At 38.8% G+C, this 20,000-nt stretch overlaps 1 protein-coding gene across 3 annotated transcripts in view; it reads left to right on the forward strand.

Annotated features, from left to right (window-relative positions):
- CLSTN3 (calsyntenin 3) overlaps positions 1–20,000 on the forward strand; it is a 1,069,180-nt gene that overhangs the window by 776,715 nt on the left and 272,465 nt on the right. For 2 of the 3 annotated variants that reach the window (XM_044079705.1, XM_044079706.1), the window contains exon 10: positions 16,926–16,985. In XM_044079705.1, coding sequence (XP_043935640.1) covers positions 16,926–16,985 — 60 coding nt within the window. The remainder of the gene's footprint in view (positions 1–16,925; positions 16,986–20,000) is intronic. The other variant, XM_044079707.1, reaches the window with a different exon arrangement.

Below are 20,000 nucleotides of genomic sequence, written 5' to 3' on the forward strand. Positions count from 1 at the left end.
CACACAGACACCTGGAACACAACCAAAATACAGTACATGATGTTACAGTCAGTCAGCAGTACTAACAGCAATAGTGCATCATGGCTAACAAGGTACATACACCTCGATGTGTACCCATAACTACTGCCAGCAAACAGCACCTTACACAGCATGACATTGCTAGACTGTACTATAGTCACCCTGTGCATCAGACCCATATGAACATGTCCGTGCATTGATGCTATGGATAATAGTGTTATGGCACAAGTTTCATCACATGCACAGGGTATGGTGTTAGATTGCCAGAGGCCTAAGCTGGGCCATATGGCTGACATTGTGCGTGTGTGTGTGTGTGTGTGTGTGTGTGTGTGTGTGTGTGTGTGTGTGTCTGAAGGGGTGATGTTCAAATGGACTGTGCAGAGGAGCTGTGCATGTTTCATTGTGACTGATCTGTGATAGGGAAGTGTGAGTGTTTGTCTGCACACCAAGTGATGTGGATGCCTGACACAGGGCTATGATGGACAGCCATGGACTGTACATGGCAGGATGTATGGTTCACCATCTCCTGGCAAGTACGTGGTAACTGGTTCAGCCAGGAGTATCACTGCCACCGCCAAACCCAAGGACAGATGCAGTACTACTCCCTGATGGTGACTGCTGTCTGCTGGTTACGTATCCCTAATGAGAATGGCCAGATAACATGCCTATGGCCTTGTCCAGTGTGGGGTGGACAGCACCTTACTTTTTGTACTGCCACTACAGGACTGTGAATGTGCACAGTCACGTGGGCTCACAGCTGATCATGTTGCTGACCCACAACCACCTGACCAATGCCCTACTCCCACCACATGCTCAAGCACAGACATGGTCGAGCAGTGACAATGTCTCACACACTGTCTATCCATGACATTGGCAAGGTGACGTATGGCATCACAAATGACCGTCATGCATGGCAGGGAGCACTGCATTTATGACCCTGCGCATCTGTCTGGTGTTGCAGTCAGTGAGTGCCTATGACTCCATGACGGACCATAACATGCATCTGGTGACACCTGCTGTGGCACTTGTGACAGGGTCCTGATGGGCAGCATTCCTCTGTTGAGCACACCTGTCCATCTGCCTGTGTGTGACCTTGTCTGCTCTCTGCCTATGACTGGTGTCTACACTTACACTCACCATACTCAACACACTAGTCTGTTCCATGCCACCACCCTTAACCTGTCCATTATCCATGGCTGCTGGGGACTGGGTATGTGTGAGCATACTGACTGTGTGCAGGGACATGGTGGGTGAAAGTGGGATACCAAACAATGGCACGGATTCAGGCACCAACAACCCCACCTATGCCTCACTATAGCCACCATCACCATGGGAGTCCGCTACTACACTGACATCAGGTTGTGAGGGGGAGGGATACCAGCCCCTGTGCTCACATGTGAGGGGAAGACAAGATATGTAAATTAATACTCTGCAGTATTATGTTTGCTGATACATACATACACACACACACACACGCACGCATGCACGCACACACACACACACACACACACACACACACACACACACACACACACTCCTGGAACATTCTTGCACAGCTGTGACACCTATGGGCCCTTCAGTGCAGACCTTTTGTTGGTTCTGCCTGCTGCAATCCATCTCTTTCACTTCTGATGACAAATCCTACTGTGTGATGGGCCTAGTAGCAGAATGGCAATTGTGGCCAAGACCAATGCTATTGGAGTGAGGTATACAGTGTCACCAAGCGCATATGCACATACTGTAAGAGATGACCTACTGCTATACAGACCACACACAATGACAAGGTGCAATGATATGTGATGATAACTGATGAAGGAACAACACCATATACTATCATTGCAGTAAATACACAACTCAGACTCACAGGGATTCATTTCATACATACAGGAAACTTGTAAAATACTAGGTGCATAGCCTCATAAGATGATGCCAGGCTATTGGCCCAGATGCCCTCATAAGCCTGGCCCAGACTTTTGCCCAGTCCGGCTGGGACACACGCAGGATCCCAGGGGTATGTCATCCATTTCCCATACATCATCCAGCTTCTTCTTCAAGAGGACTATACACATACTCTGCTAGACATGGGGAAGGAATGTATTTTACAGACAGTGTATTGTGTGAGACACTATGCTATCCTGTCAACAAGTACTATACATGTCACAGACCAGGTGAGAGCCTTCCATGATGCCGTGAGTGGGGCTTGTCTTACAGATATGCCATCAAGGCTGTTTTGGAAATGGCCTTGTATGCCAGACACAGGTCACCTATGATCAGTCCGTATGAGACTGAGTACAGATACAGGGCTTTCAGCCTACCTGTATTGGATAGGTGTTACAGATCTTGGATTTGCCTAGTCAGGAACATCTGTGGTCTCTGCAACTGCTGCATTTGCTTGGCAAGGTACATGCCAAAGGAGCCGTTGTACTTGGTAATGCATCTGATAAGGGTGGAGTACAGGGATGTTGTGGCCTCCTGATTCCTGGATGACATACCCTTATTTGTGAGGTGGGCCCTGTACAATGGTGCCCACATGGTGGGAAACTGTCGGGTTGCTACCAACCTTGGTGCACAAGTTGCCTCACACCTGATTGCATGCTCAGTACATTATTGCTGTCATAATTAGTGTGGATGATATCTGCCACAGCAGGGAGAATGATGCCTCTCCTGGCATTCAGTTTCCAGAAATTCTTCTTGCACCAGTCATTAATTGGGTGAGGGCCTCTTGGGGGCTGCTCACATCAGTAGGGGAATGTTGGACAGTGGCCAGCTTGCAAGCATCTGTACACCTGGTCATCCACAGACCACTGCTTTTGTCCTGTACCTCAGATACATATATCTCAAACAGTAGAGGCCCCCAGACCAATCCTTGGGGTACACCGCTTTGGAGGACTCTACTATTAGAGATGGGTTCTACTACTTTGACCGAGTGGGTACTATCATTGGGCCAGTTAGCTACCCATCTGGTAACATACAGGTTGATGCCTAGCTATGTAGGCGTATGTATCCTGGCCATCTGGGGATTATTGTGAGAGACTTGGGCTAGGTGAAAGTAGGTATTGTTCACCAACTTCCCCTCAGCCTTGTGTTTTTTGACCACTTCAGAGAGGTCATCCAGGTTTAACAGGCCTGATCTCCATTTGTCAATACCACACTGTGTGGGATCAGGCATTTTGAGGTTGCTGATGTCCCTGTTCATAATGTCATTGATGTTGCCTTCCATACCCTTGCAGAACAGGCTAGTTAGGCTGATGTGCATATGATTGGCTGGGTCGGTGGATTGCTTTGTCTTTGTGTATAGCGATGACAGTGGCAGTCCTCTGTGCAGATGGGATGACACCAGTGCTCAGGCTTTAGTTGACTACAGTGCGTAATGGATCTGAAAACTCATGCCTGTGTTCATATTTGATGCAGCCAGGGATGGTATCAGGCCTATGGAGCCTTCTGTGTGTTGCCTTTGAAAAGGCATTATGGACTTGCTTTCTGATGATGAGGGGAGGGGGGCAGGTGCTGTGCATGCACATGTGCACCGATGCGGGACAGGGTGGTGATGTTTACACTTCAGCTGTCTGCAGCCAGTCGCCTATATCTATGCCGCATGTGTATGTGGTGTTATTGACCACCACTACAGAGCAGATTTGTGTGTTGCCTCTGGGATTGCAGACATGTGGATAGCCTAGTGACTGGCCTTGGTGAACATGTCCAATTTGCACTCAAATATAGCTTTAGGGTAATTCACCTGTGACCTTATGTGCTTGTGCAGACCAAGGTGACATCGCTTCCAATAAAGCACCTGTTACTTCTTGACCCTGTCCAGCAATTATTTCGATCTATTATGGTATTTGTGTATTGCTGATGTCTACCACAGACGTTTACCCTACCTTGAGGAGGATGATGTTGTCCTGTCAGGTATTGCTGAGTCCATACAGCTATGTAGGTGCCCACATAGTATTGTGGTGTGGGCCTGGACACTACTGCTAATTCCAATTGATGGGACGTTGGCTGTAAAGCTATGTATACCTGCTCTGTCCTTCATGTGGGCCTTGGCCCTTTTACTTGTCTGTGTGAAGGACATTATGGAGGTGTGGGGAGTACAGCTTCACAGACAGTAGGTGAACAGTAGGTGGAAATACCTCTCAGGACAAGACATGTGGAGACAGCCCAACAACATGGGGGACAAAGCTCCAGAATTGGGTACAGATTGTATGTATTGCTTTTATACACATAGAGGCTTGCTAGATTAACAGGGTTTGTCTGAACATGCATTTTCTGTGTGACGTCTGACAGTGATATGTCTCTGACATACCTCTCAGCTGTCCAGATGTCCACAGACTGCCCAGAGGTTTGCCTGTTATGTTTAGTCTGGTCTTCAGACAATATCTGTTTTAGAGAACTCAGTAGGATAATGTGAGGATTGTAGTAAGTAAATGTTGACATCAATTAGTGTTTCAGACATCATATCCTTCAGGAATGTTATGTTACAACAAACCCTGTAACATCAGTGACTGTTTCAGTTTGTAACACCATTATGTAAGATATGCTAGTCTTTTCAGCCCCCTGTCCCCCAAGTATGCCATGCTTTGTTCAAATGTCTTGCAGTGAGAGATTCAGAGGTATGTGGTATATCATTATTCATTGACTGTACTCCTGATATCATCCCAATGACTTAGCAGACTCCTGGAAGTGGTTTGCAGCAGTGGCCATAAATATGGTCCCACACCCTGGACATTCTGTGGAAATATGTACAGTTGAGAGTTATGCATGTCTGGCCATTGTTCACAGACTGTCAAAATTGTGTAGCAGTGTTGTGTGTAAATGTTTGTTGGGCTGAGTAGGGAGAGTAGCAGATGTGAGTGTCATAGATCCTTTTCCATCTGACTGTGCATGCTGCTACAGTTGCTGGTGGTCTATCAGGTGTATATGTTTGTAGGGGGCAGACTGAGAAATGTCCTGTAACACCGCAGAATTCCCAGTAGACTGTGAGTTGTGCCAGTATATGTCAGTGTAGTGTGTGACTGGCAATCAGGATATGTTTGTTCAGTCGTTCTACTCTAGAGTTCATTTGGGGTACTAGTATTTTGCTGTGACTGTGGTGCAAATGGTTGTGGGTGGACATTTCTGCACCAGTATCAGCGTTTCCCTACAGTTCCATCCCTGTAGTACATGATATATTAGGAAATACATGGGTAATTCTCCAGAGCTGATTTGGGGTAGTGTCGTGTTGGCCTTACTGTGGTTCAAAAGGTGCTGGGTGAAATGGTTGGCAGCTCTCACTGTTATTTCTTTTCTGTTACATGACTGCAGTCATACCTCTCCACTGTCCAGATGTCTAGACACTGTCCAGATGCATGGTTCATATGTTTGGTCTATTCTCCATAACAGTTGTGGGTTTCTGACAAATCACTGGGATGATGTCACCATTGACATCAGTAAATGATGACATTTATTTGTGTTTCAGACCTAGAATCTGTCAGGAATTATATGTTAAATCAAACCATGCTACTCTTGCAGACTTTTACAAGTATAACAGCCATATTTCAAAGATGTCACTATTGTTTGCCCTTTATCCCCCCACTTTGTCAGGCGTTTTGCAGATGTATCGCAGTAAGAGGTTGGTTATTTATAAATATGTATTTATGTATAAATATATATACACACACACGCACACACACACACATATATATATATATATATATATATATATAGAGAGAGAGAGAGAGCTATACATATGTGTATACACATATATGTAGATATACATATGTATATATACGTATATAAAAGTACTATGAATATACATGTTTCTCTTATGTTAAATTACTGTAGTGCATGATATGTTTGTAAAAACATTACAAATCCCTATAGGTCAGATGGTGTGATTGTAGTGCACAGGGTCCTGGGTTCAAGATTTGGAAGTGATGACTTTTTTTTCATTAATGTTAAATGACCAGAATGTATATGTTTGTAAAAGCATTATAAACTGCCATAGCTTGGGTGTTGTAGTGGTATGTTGCTGTGACTGTAGTGCCAGTGTCCTGGGATTGAGACTTGGGAGGCCTGCTTTTTTTGTTACTGAGCAGAACTAGCACTGATAAAGAGAGTGATGAAAGCAATTTTAAGCAGTTGTAAGCAGGTTTGCATGGTTGTGAGCAATGCTAAGTGATGATAACAGACAGTTAAGCCCTCTTAGCTTCACTTAGCACTGCTTACTCCCACTTACACCCGCACTAATTTTAATTAAAGAAAAGAAAAAAGTGTGATAGGAAAGTGGTGAATTGGGGGCAAGCAGGGGGTAAAACATTAGGAAAACCAGCTATGAATGTACAGGACAGGTGTAGGAAAGGACCATAGCTTTACATTTCTTTTGCAGATACAGCTGTGAATAATGTGTAGAATTTGGAATTTACAGCCTCACATCCTACAGGGAGGGGTGAAGGCAATAGAGATTTGTAGAATAATTGGTGGGTAGATTGATTAATTTCACTCTACATGGGGGCAAAATGTAGAGTTATGTATGGGGCAGTGTTTTTTTTCATAGGACAGATGCCCTTTTTTTTAGGTGAGAGTGGGATGTTGGGAAATAGCTGTAGTTATGTTTGGGGAGGTAGGTTTGGCAGGATAAGTAGCATTTGCAGAGAGGCAAGACACACAAGACAGCATATAGGGGTGTTATATGACACATGAGGGGGTCAACACTTTCACAGCCCTAAATTTGGCTGTGCTGGGGGCTGGACAAGAGGGGCAGCCTGCCCCTCGAGGTGCATCAGGTGGCTCTCCATCTGATGCAGCTGCCCACCCAACTCAGAGTGGATGATGCTGCGCACCATACCCAGAACATTCTGCAGGTGATGGGCTCCTTTCCACGCCCGCACTCGGGGGGGGGGACGAGCCCCATCCCCTGAGGCAGTTCCACCCAAAGGTGGTGCAGGACCAGAGGAGGAGGATGTTCCGGGTTGAGAACCAGACGTCCTGGGGCCTGGTGCCATGGCCAGATGGGGTAGGACAGGTGGATTCGCTGAAATCTGCCTTCCCAAATGTACTATGGTGTTGAGGTCTTTCCAGAAATATTAATTAGTCATGAACAAAACATTTCAATTTTAGTTTTAACAGCATGCATCGGTGTTCCAATTAACCCAAAACAACAGATTTGAAACAGTTGAATAGCAAACAGAACACATGCATAAATGGAACAACAGTAAGTATTGTAACAGCATGCCAGTAACAATGACAGCAACAGGCCGCCAATGATTGTATTTGAACAATGTATGTTAACATGCAACCAATTAATTATATAAACAATAATGGAACACATGTCCCAACATTAGGTTCTGAGAAAAACATACCCATAGTATATGAATAATAATTAGTGATGCAGATGAGGGATGGGGAGAGAGAGAGAAGTCCATTAACAACTGTATAGGCTTCTATTTTTCACAACAGTACTGCTCAATACTCTAGAAGTCTGCCCTCACTTTACATCTTCCTATGGCCCATAGCTTTTGTAGCACATACATACATGTTAAACTGTCAACCTGTAATGGTATGAGGCAGACTGTGGCAACTATGTACACATTACTAGAGGGGGCTTGTAGATGTCAGGAATACATATCTGACGTAGAAGGGGTACCCTGCACTGCTGTTGTGTGTGTCTGCTACTGGCATACTTCCCTTGATTCTTGTCTGTGTCCAAGGTTATTGGCAGCAGTCACCACTAGTTGTGACAGAGTGACACTTGACAGACTTGCTGGGGAGAGGACATGATGTATGTACCTAACCTACTAACATTTGCAGGCATATGGGATTGGACAATGGAACATTTGTACATGGTGTATTAGTATACCCTTCATACAGTTACTACAAACATTTCTTTACCTGTAAGACCTATGGAGAAAATATCTGTTAACACTTTTTAAATGTTTCTACAAATATTCAGGTGTATTAGTATTCCCTTCATATAGCTACTACACACATTTCTTTACCTGTGAGACTTGTCGTGAAAATATCTGTTAATACTGTCTGACTGTTTCTATACCTACTCAGGTGTATTACTATACCCTTCATACAGCCACTACACACATTTTTTACCTGTGAGACCTGTGGGGAAAATATCTGTTAATACTTTCTGATGGTTTCTACACACATTCAGGGTTTCTATTGTGTATATATGCACACATCTCAGTACCACTCCCTGGATTCGAACGATGTCTGGATGTGCTAAAATGAACAACAATGCTATTTTCTATCACACTGAGCTACTGGGAACTGTGGTTTCTTTCTTGACTGATTTCTGACTAATAATCTCTGGGTTGGACAGTCTAGACTTGTAATCCTGAAATTCATGCATGGCAGATAGTTATTGTACTGTGTATTACTCCTTTAAAATAATATAATCTGGAAAGCAAAAGTTAACACTAGACAACAATGCATACCAGCTGTTTCCAAGAACAGCCTCAGTTACTTCATGCTGTCAATGCCAAATTTGCTGTAAATAACCTGTACACATTCTATTTCTACAACATACCAGAGTAAACACAACAGTTTGTTGTATATTTTTATTACAGTGAAATGACACTTTTATTAATGGACATTCTGTGAATAAGTATTAGTGTGACAAACGTGTTTTATTCATTAGACACAGTATGCAATATGCCCACTGGCAGTAAATGGTGTACTCTTTCTACTTTATGGCACTATATACTGTAAGATAGATCTATACTCACCAGCCTGTTGGCGCATCCTTGTCAGTCTGTCAGGATGGGCCTCAATGTTCATAGCCCTCTCTTCTGCAGCTACAGGGATGAGAAACAAACATTATGCCTGCCTGTCTATCTACCCAGGCTAGAATTTGGAACAAATATAACTGGGATACTTACAAACTGCTACAGCATGCCAGTCCTGAGCATCTTGGATCCATTGGACCAAGAGCTCCCCCTTCCAATGTTTTAGGTCAGTGTAGTGATGCTGTACCTGTTCACCAGTTTGGGGGTTTCCAGTGACACTGGTGAGGTCACGTGCCAGATGGTCCCTGGCCACCACTTTGTACTGAGAGCCCTGGTACGGGTCGAGAGGTATGTGAGGCAGGCATCTGGGCACTCTGCAGAAACCTGTACAGTCAAGGGGTATGGCCATATGGCACTTTAACAATGGCAGACATTTGGTTCTCAGTCTTCATACCCTTCAGGAAGTCCGTGCTAATGCAAACCTTTTATTCTATCAACTTTCTGGGTTTGTAAGTGCAATATTTAAAAAGTGTCCCTGTTTTTGTGCCTTTGTCCCCCTATTATTTATGGTTTTGTACAGCTTTCTTGCTCTAGGAGGTTGAGTGGTATGTGAGGCAGGCATCTGGGCATTCTGTGGAAACCTGTAACAGTTGAGGGGTATGAGTGTAAGGCATTTTTACAATGGCAGACATTTGGGTTTCAGTCTTCATACCCTTCAGGAAGTCCGTGCTAATGCAACCTTTTTATTCTATCAACCTTTCGGGTTTGTAAGTGCAATATTTAAAAAGTGTCCCTATTTTTGTGCCATTTTCGCCCTATTACTTATGGCTTTGTAGAGCTTTCTTGCTCTAAGAGGTTGAGAAGTATGTGTGGGCATTCTGTGGAAACCTGTACAGTTGAGGGTTATAGCCGTATGGCATTTTTGCAATGCAAGGGGTGTGTGACAGAACCTGTCACACACACCCTGCATTGCTTTCTTGTTCCCTTATTTATTTTAGTGTCCATGGACACTGTTTTACTAATTTTATTTCATTTCAGTGTCCACAGACACTGAAATACTTTTAAAAGTGCTGTACAGCACTTTCTGAGTGCAGGAGGCATGTTAGCTGTGCGTGCACTACCTGCACTCAGTAGTGTTTGTATCCGTTTAACCTTAGCAACAGCACACTTTCATGAATACGCAAGGTGCGCTTGCTGTTAAAGCTAAGGGTAAATGGACACAGTTCACTCCGTGCAGCACTATTCCTGTACGGAATTTATTGCATTCAGGGGGCTTATCTAGTTCCATCTTACAACTTCAACTCCTTTGTAACTATTCAGATGTCATAACATCAATAATCCCGACACATTTTTTAGAGATTACTGATTTTTAGTGACAAGAATTTTACTGCTAAGAGTATAGAATGTATATACAGGCCTTAACTGTGAATGGAGTCCTGACTTTCTAAATTATCATCCAGCGTACATTTCCATCTATGGCATGACAATAACTGGGAACACAGTAGGGAAGTTAACAGTATGAATGAAATCATATTTTACACAATATGGGTTCAATAAATTTCTTTCCTGTCTCATCTGTGGTTCTTATTTCCTGGGGAGGTTGGCCCAAAATGAATCCCCTGTCAGTTATGACTTTGGCATACCAAGAAATATATGGCTGAAGCCTGGCATATTCTCTTTGCACAGGTAATTCACCAATTAATGTATTAGAAACAGAAATACAAGGTGATGCACATATCAGAACATAAAAAGAGAATAGAATGAGTGGGCTGTGCATCACCAATGACATTTGCTATAATTCTGTAAGTGTGCACAATGTGCATTGAAGAACAGATATAGCCAACACAGTTCTATAGTGACAGAACATCAAGCACTGCAGTTATATAGTAAAGAAGTGAAGGATTAATGAGTTGTAACAGCCATATACCAGTATGAGATGTGTAACCCAGCAGTAAATTTTGGCTACTAACAAAGGTATAACCATATGCCATGATGACCACTTTAAAAATATTTATTTTATGCAGTGAGATATCACGTGATTACATTTTTTCAAAACATGGATGGATATATATATATATATATATATATATATATATATATATATATATATATATACCACATCCCAACAGACCAGTGCCACCTTCTTCTTGAGTTAAAATCTGTTTAAATCCACAGCAAAATAAACATCAAAAAGTTTTGCCATAAAATCTCCTAGAGCCTCAGCCATAACAGCCTTTACAGACTAAAATGCAGGATGCCTATTTATAACATAATCAACTTCAATTAATCAATGATATCATTTAAGGCAGAATGCACATTTCTTAAAGTTAAAACAGAAATCAAATAAAACTCTGCCAATGGCATTCTTTATTTAGCCCATAAGGCTGCATAGTATTGTATTTAATAATAAAAATTGATTCATTTTTTCTTAATAAATATTTAAGTAAATCATCACTAGCAAAATGTAAGGAAATATGTTCCAAAACTGTAACTTTCAAACTATTAATATTTCCCAAATGTACTGTGTTAAAATGATATGCTACAGGGCTTATAATTTTATTATTTTTTTATATCCCTAACATGTTCTTTTATCCTTTCACTCAAGCTTCTTTTACTTTCTCCAATATAAAAATAATCACAAGAACATCTTATTGCATAAATTATTCCCTTTGTTGTACAGGAAGAGCAGTCCTGTATTTCATTTTTTTTCCATTTTTTTTGTCAAATGTAGGTACTATATATTGACCAATAGAACATTTACCCCCAAGGGCTTGTGCCCAATTTCTTCACATTGCTATTAATTGGTTCCTTCATTCTACTATATTTACTATGAACCAAAAAATCTTGATAGGCTGTCCTAAGATCTACTTGTGACAAAGAGGGTACTTGTCTCTTTATCAATTTCCAATATTCTTTTAATAAATTATTATATCTATCAGAAAAAAACTGTATATTTAGTAACAAAAAATGTAATGTTATTTTCTAAGACTCTATTTCCACCATTACCTATATAACGTTTATTCTTACTAATATTGTGATTCTCATAAATTTTAGCATAACTTTCCATTATCATTTGCTCTTCATATCCCCTGTTCAAAAACATTCTAATATCTCTTTCAGCTTCTATTTTTTAATCATTCATATCACTACATAGCCTCTTAATTCTTAACAATTCCCCATACGGGATAGATGCCATAGTATGTGGTGGGTGACAACTGGTGGCTTGTAGCATTAAATTCGGCTGATTGAATTTTCTATGTATCCTAGTTTTAATTTTCTCATTATTCACTCCTTCTACAGTGATATCTAAAAAAATTAACCTTCACTCCTACTTGTGCTTGGTCATATTTAATTCCAAATCTGTTATTATTCAAAAAATTCAAAACCCAGGTACCTTTTCTCTGCCTTCATGACATATAGATATAAGGTCATCTATAAATCTAAAGTAATATTTAACATGTCTCTGAAAAAATATATTTCTATATATATGGGTGCTCTCCAAAAATCCCAAAAGGGGCTAACATTTATTCCCACTGTTTTTATAAGATTGCATGAAGTTAAATCAGAAATATTCAAATTAATTCATAAAATGCATTTAAAGGAATATTTTTACAATATTGTACCATACAATGTGAATATGTCAAATGAAGATACAGATTCATCTAGTGACAGCAGTTTTTATTCCAGTGATTCAGATGTTGAAAATAATGCATATACTTTATTTGATACAAACAAAATCTTAGTTATAAGTACTTTAATGCCACCCTTTAAAAGTGTTAACATACAACGATTTAATAATGCTATTAATTTAGTAATAGAAAAAGAATTGAATGAATTTAATAGAATGAACAAGAATTATAATTTATCAAAGGATGAATGGTATAAATTGAAACAACTTAGTAAGAATGATAATATTGTATTTAAGCCCTCAGATAAAGGGGGCAGATTAGTTGTTATGAATTCTTCAATGTATTAGGAAATGTGTATGCAACATTTGAACAATGAACAAATGTATAAAAAAGTAGACATAACTGTTTTAAATCAGGCTCAAAGAGAATACAAGATATTGATGGATAAAGGAGTGAGGCTTCATTATTTTTCAGCTTTGGATGTAGCAAAGAAGTTTACAAAGAAAGAGGGCTCAGTAGCTAGATTTTTTTGTGTGCCCAAAATTCACAAGGATCTACAACACCCCTGGGACATCCAATAGTTTTGGCTATTGGATATTTTACACATAATTTGGGATATCTTTTACATGAAATACTGTTGAAAAAAGTATTGAAGCTTCCATCTTATATAAAAGATTATTTTGACTTTTTGGATAAGATGGGGGAATTAAAATGGAAAGAAAATATGTACTTTGTAGTAGTAGATGTAACTAGTCTGTATACTAATATACAACATGTATATGGACTAAAAGCCATACAGTATTTCTTGGGAGATAATCCCAGAACACAATATATCAAAGAGTTAGCACATTTCTGTTTGAACAATAACATATTTGAATTTGAGGGAAACCTCTATAGACAAAAACAGGGTACAGCCATGGGGGCAGCATTTGCCCCCATGTATGCAAATATGTTTATGGGATTAACGGAGAGCACCCATATATATAGAAATATATTTTTTCAGAGACATGCTAAATATTATTTTAGATTTATAGATGATCTTATATTTATATGTCATGAAGGCAGAGAAAAGGTACCTGAGTTTTTGAATTTTTTGAATAATAACAGATTTGGAATTAAATATGACCAAGCACAAGTGGGAGTGAAGGTTAATTTTTTAGATATCACTGTAGAAGGAGTGAATAATGAGAAAATTAAAACTAGGATACATAGAAAATTCAGTCAGCCGAATTTAATGCTACAAGCCACCAGTTGTCACCCACCACATACTTTGGCATCTATCCCGTATGGGGAATTGTTAAGAATTAAGAGGCTATGTAGTGATATGAATGATTCAAAAATAGAAGCTGAAAGAGCTATTAGAATGTTTTTGAATATGAAGAGCAAATGATAATGGATAGTTATGCTAAAATTTATGAGAATCACAATATTAGTAAGAATAAAAGTTATATAGGTAATGGTGGAAATAGAGTCTTAGAAAATAACATTATATTTTTTGTTACTAAATATATATTTTTTTCTGATAGATTTAATAATTTATCAAAAGAATATTGGAAATTGATAAAGAGATAAGCACCCTCTTTGTCACAAGTAGATTTTAGGACATCCTTTCAGAGGGGACGTAATTTGCAAGATTTTTTGGTTCATAGTAAATATAGTAGACCGAAAGAACCAATTAATAGTAATGTGAAGAAATTGGGCACAAGCTCTTGTGGTAAATGTTCTATTTGTCAATATATAGTACCTACATTTGACAAAAAAAAAATGGAAAAAAATTGAAATACAGGACTGCTCTTCCTGTACAACAAAGGGAATAATTTATGCAATAAGATGTTCTTGTGATTATTTTTATATTGGAGAAAGTAAAAGAAGCTTGAGTGAAAGGATAAAAGAACATGTTAGGGATATAAAAAATAATAAAATTATAAGCCCCGCAGCATATCATTTTAACACAGTACATTTGGGAAATATTAATAGTTTGAAAGTTACAGTTTTGGAACATATTTCCTTACATTTTGCTAGTGATGATTTACTTAAATATTTATTAAGAAAAAAGGAATCAATTTTTTTTATTAAATACAATACTATGCAGCCTTATGGGCTAAATAAAGAATGCCATTGACAGAGTTTTATTTTATTTCTGTTTTAACTTTAAGAAATGTGTATTCTGCCTTAAATGATATAATTGATTAATTGAAGTTGATTATGTTATAAATAGGCATGCTGTGAGCCTGCATTTTACTCTGTAAAGGCTGTTACAGCCAAGGTGCTAGGAGATTTTATGGTTAAACTTTTTGATGTTCATTTCACTGTGGAATTAAACAGATTTTAACTCAAGAAGAAGGCGGCACTGATCTGTTGGGACGTGGTATATATATTTACTTTCTACAAGTGTGATTCAACTACAGATAGATATCTGTTTATTTTTATTTTATTTTATATCTGATTTATCCTTTATTAACCAGGTCAGTCCCACTAGGCTGGTAACCTCTTTTCAGGGGAAACCAGAGGTGGTATTTTACTACTAGGAAAATTTGGCCAGGGTATCAGGGAACTTTCCCTACCCTTTTTAATAGGTGCCATGTGATCTTTTACATTTATTTTAGCTACCACCAGCGCAAGCAGAGGGGGGTCCAGTTTAATGTCTCAACTAAAGGACAACAGACTCAGGAATGTAGCATCCCTCTTATACTCCACTGCAGGGTCAGCAATCAATATACCTGGTGTGGGAATAGAACTCACAGCCTTGTACCAAAGGTGAGTGTTCTCCTGTTGCGTTACTGACACTGAAAAGAAGGATTCTATTTTCCTGTTACACATTTTGTTAGATGATATTTTTTCCATAAAGTGTCTGGTTGGCTATTTTTTACTTATGAGAAGTATACAAAGCTACACTTGATTGGAAGTAGGGGCTATAATCTGGAAGGTGGCACACAAATACAAAAATCCTGGTTGCACAACTGACTAGTAGGCAGTGTTGTCTAGTGGTAACAGGAAAATATCAAAGAAATCAAGTATGTGGCAACCTGGGACAATTTGTTCTTGCATGTACACCCAAAAGGAAGTAAACAAAGTCCATAAACACGCACAGCAGAAAATAATACATAGTATTTATCACTACAGCAACAGTGTGTTGGTTGAGATAAATGTGAACAATGGTGCTAAGGAGATGCACTTTTTCCACTTACGATACCTCCCTGATGGCTGATCATATAAAACAGTATAATGGCTAAAACAAGTTTGAGCATGATCTATCATTGACACATATTATAATAATTTATTACTAAAGGCTTTGTGAAGTAAGTTATCAAATATATTATTGGCAGATTATCAAAGTATCAACACATTAAAATGGCTAACTATTAAAATGTCGGCACTCAAAGCTGAGTGCTGACAGAGTGAAAAAAAAAATCCTGGAGACGAATGAATCTTGAACATCACTCTTCTTCATTAAATGTATTTTGTGCAGGTCTACCTGCAGCCCCCCCCCCCCCGAACTTACATATACCAACTCCAAGATCACCATACCTCAGAGAAAAGGGAATATTCCAGGAATTGGCCATTTCTCCATGTTTTAGGTCATTCAGTCTCCATGCTTCAGGACTCACTTTGGTGGGTCTCAAAATTTCAAATGGTTATTCATTTGAACCTTTGGTTTAATATCTTGCAGTAACTGCATGCCATACAACAAACATTCACTCCTCTGAATAGGCATTGTGTGCTTTATTTTTCTTCTTGCTCTTGTTAATGAATGCATTTTGAATACCATGATGTTTCTTAACTGAAAAATGTCTGTATATCATTAATGCAGTTATATAGTTCCCCATTAAGTAGCATATTGTGTCACCTATATGAGTTGCCTGTTTGCATGTGTCTGTGTGAAAGCTATTTTCCCATTCCCAATTCCCAGATGCTATGTTTTCTGTTCATGTTTGATAAGCTACTACTATGACTGTAGACCACATTTTAAGTAGCTGCCTGGTTCACTCCTGTTTTTATCCCTTCCCACAGTGCACTTGTTTTAAGGAGTTGTGCAAGAATAGCACATAGTGATTGTAAGTTTTATTTTACTAAAATATTTTACAAGAAAATGAGTTCAAGTTTCAAGACTACAAGAGCCCTTCTTCAGGCATGTGTAATTTGTTAATAGTGGAGGTACAGCTTTAACACTCATAAGTATATAGAATGTAAGAACAAATTACATTGTTTCTTATCATGTGTTAAAGTAAAAGAAAAAGGAGACAAAACATGAATATGACATTTTACATTTCCTTATTAGTCATTCACTACAGTTGCTCCATATGCAAATGTTGCAAATATTTTTCAAATTGTTGTACAGTGGTAGGTCTTTGGGGATAATGTTCCTCCTGTTGTATTCATTTAAGAAGTATGACACTCTCAAGCCACCCCCCTTCATTTTACTTAGTTTGTCCATTTTAGATCAGTATGTCATCAAGCATCTATGAAGGTGGTTTCAAATTTATCTTTAGCAGCACAAGAATTTGAACATTATGCTTATTTCTCTTTATTTATTTACTCATTTTTGTATTTATTTTTTTTTCAGAAGAACCAGAAAGGGAGAAAAATGAGATTAAACCAGAAAACGTTACACATGTGCTCAAAAGTAAGCATTTCTGTTTTTACCTGTCAGAACCTTGTAAGTTACAGGCAATAACATCTAATTTTAGTTATATGTGTACTATCTTACAACTGCCAGTTTTAGTTATAATGTTTTATGGAATGTTATCTTGTTTGATGTAGCAAGTTTTTTTGTATTCCTTATCTGAATTTACATTTACAGCCTCATATCCAAATGGATTGCAAATATTAAATTCAATAATGGTATATTAAATGAAGTGCTTATATTTTCCTGTATACAGTATTCTTTAGCTAATTTAATGGAAGTGCCAGTTGCTGTCATACTTTACAGCTGTTTATTTGCTAAGTCTGCTGTATGGTATAGCTCAATAGGCAAGATAGCTGTCTTATGATATTTATAGTTGTCTGACATCCAAATTTAACATTTGAAAACATCACATTTTGTAAATGGACAACCTACTGGTGGATGAAGACAGAACACTTGAGTTTCAATTGTCCATGGTCAACTTGCGGACAATCAGAGTTCCTCTATAATGATGTGGGGGGGGGGGTTACCCACTTCTTCAAGTTGCTGTGACTATGGAGTTGGTATATATATATATAATTTATTTATTTCATGGGGTGTGTGGGGCTTGCCCCTATTTTGAATGATGCTGCATTTTTTTTTATGACTGCAGTTTAGGGATTCCGATCCTTGGTGCATTTACTTTCATCCTTTCATAGTGGAATTGTAAATATAATAATGTCAGTGAAATTTATTTTTTCCACAAACATATTTTTTTCAGTAATCACTAACACAAATAATACTCACCCATCAAGTTTACTGCTCTAAATATTCAATATGATATGCACCTTTAGTCTTTTTTTAGTGGAAGTATTGATGCTATGTTCATGTTATGTTCATACTGCTTTAGCATAAGTCCAATTGGGAGTTCTGTTTCACTTTAAAAACTTCATTGAATTTGATTTGGCCAAACATGCTAATTTGAAGCCAGAAATGACTGAAATACATTTCACTGAAATACCTTTATTTATTGGGATATTCATCAGAAATGTCTACAAACTAAAACTGTATTGCCAAAATAATGATTTGGGTCACATACATGGTGTCATACCAAGTATATTATAATGTTATGTCGAGGACCAAACCATCTTAGAGGTTATTCAACATTAGAAAAAGAGTGTACTGTCGTAGCTGCCCTTTTTCTGAGGTGGTATGACTTCAGGGTTAGAATATTAAAGGTAAGGTACCCCAAATCCCAAAAACTGTTGAATTATTTGATTTTTGCTTTTTTTTTTCTTATAATTATGTTATTATATAGACTGTATGGTTCTTCAGTTTACTACTGATAATAAGAAAAAAGTAGCTTTAGTGATTTTTTTGATTGAGTCTTATTTGGTTGGTTTGTTCCACTTGAGTGAAACCTGGATTGACAGGTTAAACTACAATGGAATAATCCTTGGAATTGTTTACACTTTTTTTCCCCACTTAAAAGCATTGAACCATACTCAGATCTTTTGTGGGTGCCCTACGGGTGGCAGACTCAAACTTCTGTGTTAATTTCCTGCAGCACAAGACTTCAAGGATATAACACCAGTTGCTCTTTTCTTTGCCTGTGCAGTTTCCAAGTGTGCACCAGCAGAGGTTCCCTTTTTTGAGAGATTTCATCCTTCCTTGAGTTGGTGCAGTTGCATAGCTGGTGTATATACATTTGGTAGCAGAGCTTGGGATTGCATGGGCATTACCTCCTGCAAAAAAACTCCTGCAGTTACATTTTTTGCCCTTGTATATTTCAGGCATTTGATGTCTGTGTTCCTGATGCTTGGTGTTTTTCTGCTTGGTGTTTCATAATGGAACCTTTTTTGACGTATATAACACTTCCTTGAATTTTAACAAAAGACTGTAAAATATTTGGAGGGTAGTGTTTATTCAATGATATTTCAATGATGCTTTTATACAAATGTAGCAAGGTGGCAGCCATATAAAGTGCATTTGTGTGAAAAACTTGCAGCAACAGCAAAGTGCTGATTCCATTTCTGTGTATCAGTAATTCTTCATTTTAGGGTTTATTTTATCCTTCCAGCTACTACATTTCCACCACAGTGATCCTAAATGTACAACAGAAGATATGTGCAAATGACTGCATGATTGGCATCCCAAAAAATTGAAGTTGTAATGATACCAAAACACATCCTCGGCGAATATTGGCATGAATCATAGTTACTCGTGCAGCTGTGTGGTTCTGACTATAGGAAAACAAAGCACGGCAAAAATGGCATCCTTCCAAGTAGCAAGAATGACAGGAGGCACAGCAGTCATCACAAAATCCATCATGCAGCAGCTATCAACAGCAGCCATCACACAGCAGTCAGCACACAGCAGCCATCACAAATCAGCCATCATACAGCAGTCAGCACACAGAAGCCATCACACATCAGCCATCATAGAGAAGGCCATCACACAGCAGTCAGCACACAGCAGTCAGCACACAGCAGCCATCATATAATAGGCCATCACACAACAGTCAGTACACAACAACCATCATACAGTAGCCATCATACAGCAGGCCATAACACAACAGCCATCACACAGCAGCCATCATACAGCAGTCAGCATACAGCAGCCATCACACAGCAACCATCACACAGCAGCCAGCATACAGGAGCCATCATACAGCAGCATCACACAGCAGCCATCATACAACAGTTAGCACACAGCATCCATCGATAGTAGAGAGAGTCTTATCACAAAAATACTATGCAATAAGGGAAAAGAAGAAATATATCAAATGCCTTCATGGAAGTAATGAATAGAAAAAACTATAAGCAGTTAAGACGAGAAGTATCACTGTTAGAAGAATATAGATGAGAGAAGAGATAAAAAAAAACTTAGAAAAAGGGTATTTTGTGATGGTGCACACTGGTACAGTGTACTGGCACCTCGGCCCTGACAAAGAAAGTTTTTTTTTTTTTTTTTTTTTTTTTAATTACAGCCATTGTTCTTTAAGAATGTCCTTTGCATCTGGTTGCACAGACACAA

Source organism: Protopterus annectens, chromosome 8.part0 (assembly GCF_019279795.1).
Source record: "Protopterus annectens isolate FY-2018-M chromosome 8.part0, PAN1.0, whole genome shotgun sequence".
Taxonomy (NCBI): domain Eukaryota; kingdom Metazoa; phylum Chordata; order Ceratodontiformes; family Protopteridae; genus Protopterus; species Protopterus annectens.